Source organism: Salvelinus sp. IW2-2015, unplaced genomic scaffold (assembly GCF_002910315.2).
Source record: "Salvelinus sp. IW2-2015 unplaced genomic scaffold, ASM291031v2 Un_scaffold976, whole genome shotgun sequence".
Lineage (NCBI taxonomy): Eukaryota > Metazoa > Chordata > Actinopteri > Salmoniformes > Salmonidae > Salvelinus > Salvelinus sp. IW2-2015.
In genome coordinates this window covers 296,863-298,924 of record NW_019942669.1, presented here as the reverse complement: position 1 = coordinate 298,924, position 2,062 = coordinate 296,863, and the positions used below count along the sequence as shown (strand labels likewise).

At 46.2% G+C, this 2,062-nt stretch overlaps 1 protein-coding gene across 1 annotated transcript in view; it reads right to left on the bottom strand.

Annotated features, from left to right (window-relative positions):
- LOC112069314 (spermatid perinuclear RNA-binding protein-like) overlaps window positions 1-2,062 on the bottom strand; it is a 228,774-nt gene that overhangs the window by 42,556 nt on the left and 184,156 nt on the right. Inside the window, exon 5 of the mRNA XM_024136621.2 lies at window positions 1,569-1,731. Coding sequence (XP_023992389.2) covers window positions 1,569-1,731 — 163 coding nt within the window. The remainder of the gene's footprint in view (window positions 1-1,568; window positions 1,732-2,062) is intronic.

Here is a 2,062-nt window from a genome sequence, read left to right as displayed (position 1 = left end):
AAAAAAAACACGACAGCGAATAGCTAGAAGCAGATGCGACTCAGCTGCGCGATGATGCTTGAGCATAATAGTGCAACACAGACTACACCTGCTAGGGATACATAATAAGTGACTAGCTACGTGGCGGGTTTGGACATCATATACAACACGTGCTGCTATCCGCCGTGGTGTTATACTAAAACACATGAGGCAGAGGCAGTTTGAACGTCATGAACTACTGAAACAAGTCACTTTCACACCACAGGGGTTTATAAATTAATACAGCAGGTTGATCATAGCATATAATAACCCCGCAGTCCCACGGTTATAATAGGCGGGGCTTTAGACCTTTATCAAATAACCCACGCAAGGGCTTCGGCCACGCGACGCTTAGAGTGTCTCAATAAACATATCAAAGCTCCAGGTTTGAAGACTTATGAAATTTCTACACTTGGAACACTCGTTTTACACCAAACAGCACGGTGCAGTGACTAACTAAACAGGGCTTGGGCAGGGCTTTGGAAACTTAAAACAGCTTACAGGGGCTATACTAAATTTAGACTGGGGCACGGCTTTAACTAAACACAGGCTGCATGGGCATTAACCACGCTTACAAGGGCTAACTAAACGCTGCATGGCCTAATTAAACAGCTACATGGGCTAACTACACAGCTGCAGGGCTAAATTAAACAGCTACGGGCTAAACTAACACTGCAACGGCTAATACAACATAGCTGCAGGTGAAACTAAAAAACAGCTTCAGGGCTTAACTAAACAGCTGCAGGGCTAAATTAACAGGCTACAGGGCTAACTAAACAGCTGACAGGGCTAATACACTCAGCTAATAACAGCTCAGGGCTAACTAAACAAGTGCAGGGCTAACTACTGAGTAACTAAACAGCTGAGGGAAACACCTAGGGGCTTAACTAAACATCTGGGTAAAAGACTGCATAGGCGCTAACTAACACTGCAGGGCACTAACAGGCTACGAGGTGCTAACTAAACAGCTGCAGGGCTAACTAAACAGCTGACGGGCCTAACTAAAACAGCTCAGGGCTAATACATCATGCTAATAAACAGCTACGAGGCTAACTAAACAGCTGCTGAGGGCTAACTAAACAACTCAGGGTTAACTAGTTGACAACATTACATGCTACAGGGCAGCTGAGGCAGCATAGTAGGGTGAAGAATCACTATAGCCGCCACTAAACATCTACCACTTTTCTTTTGGCTTGCAGGAAGACATGTCAATACCGATTTGGGACTACATGAGCCTTATATGGCCCAGACTGTGTGCCTGTGCCTGTCTATTTGGTTTGAACAAGAAGTATTGTCTTATYCATGTATTGTCTCCCCAAGGTGGAGGAATACAGGCTCAGGGAGGAGCAGGGAACATGGATATATTCACTGATCAAGCTTACCGTGTCCCAGAGGAGTGCTGCTAACAACACTGCTGCTGCTCGGCACCCCTTTCTATTCCTCTTCCCCCTACCCCCATTTCACCACCTCAGTTGGAGGGGGGAAGAGACAACAGACAAACATAAACAGGAAAACAGCAGCTAGGTTTMACTCAGACGTGCGTGTGGTACCTTGTTCATCCGTGGTACTTTGTTCATCCGTGTCGCTGTCTTCTCTCATCTGTGGAGAGCTGAGGGTGACCTTCAGGGTGAGTTTGGGCTCCGTCGTGCTACACACCAAGATGGCCGCCTCTGGCACGCATCGGTGCACCTCGTACTTCTCCTCTGTTAGCTTCTATTAGGGGTCAGAGTTCAATCACAGAGGTCAAGGGTTAAAGGTCATAGCCAGGATAAACTGTACTTGAACGTTGACTGGGTCATTACGTTCTCAGCTGGTCTCAGTCCAGGCTGTGAAAGCRGTTAAGAGCAACACTACATTACACCAACACTACATTACACACACAAGCACTTGTGCGTGCACTCACATACTACGTACAGACACTTACACGCACACACACACACACATCCACTCACAGACAATGCATTTACAAAACAGATTATAAGAAGAGTGGGGGAGAACAAAAGAGAAAGAAAAAAATGTGATTGATGTAGAGGCTGAAAGCTAG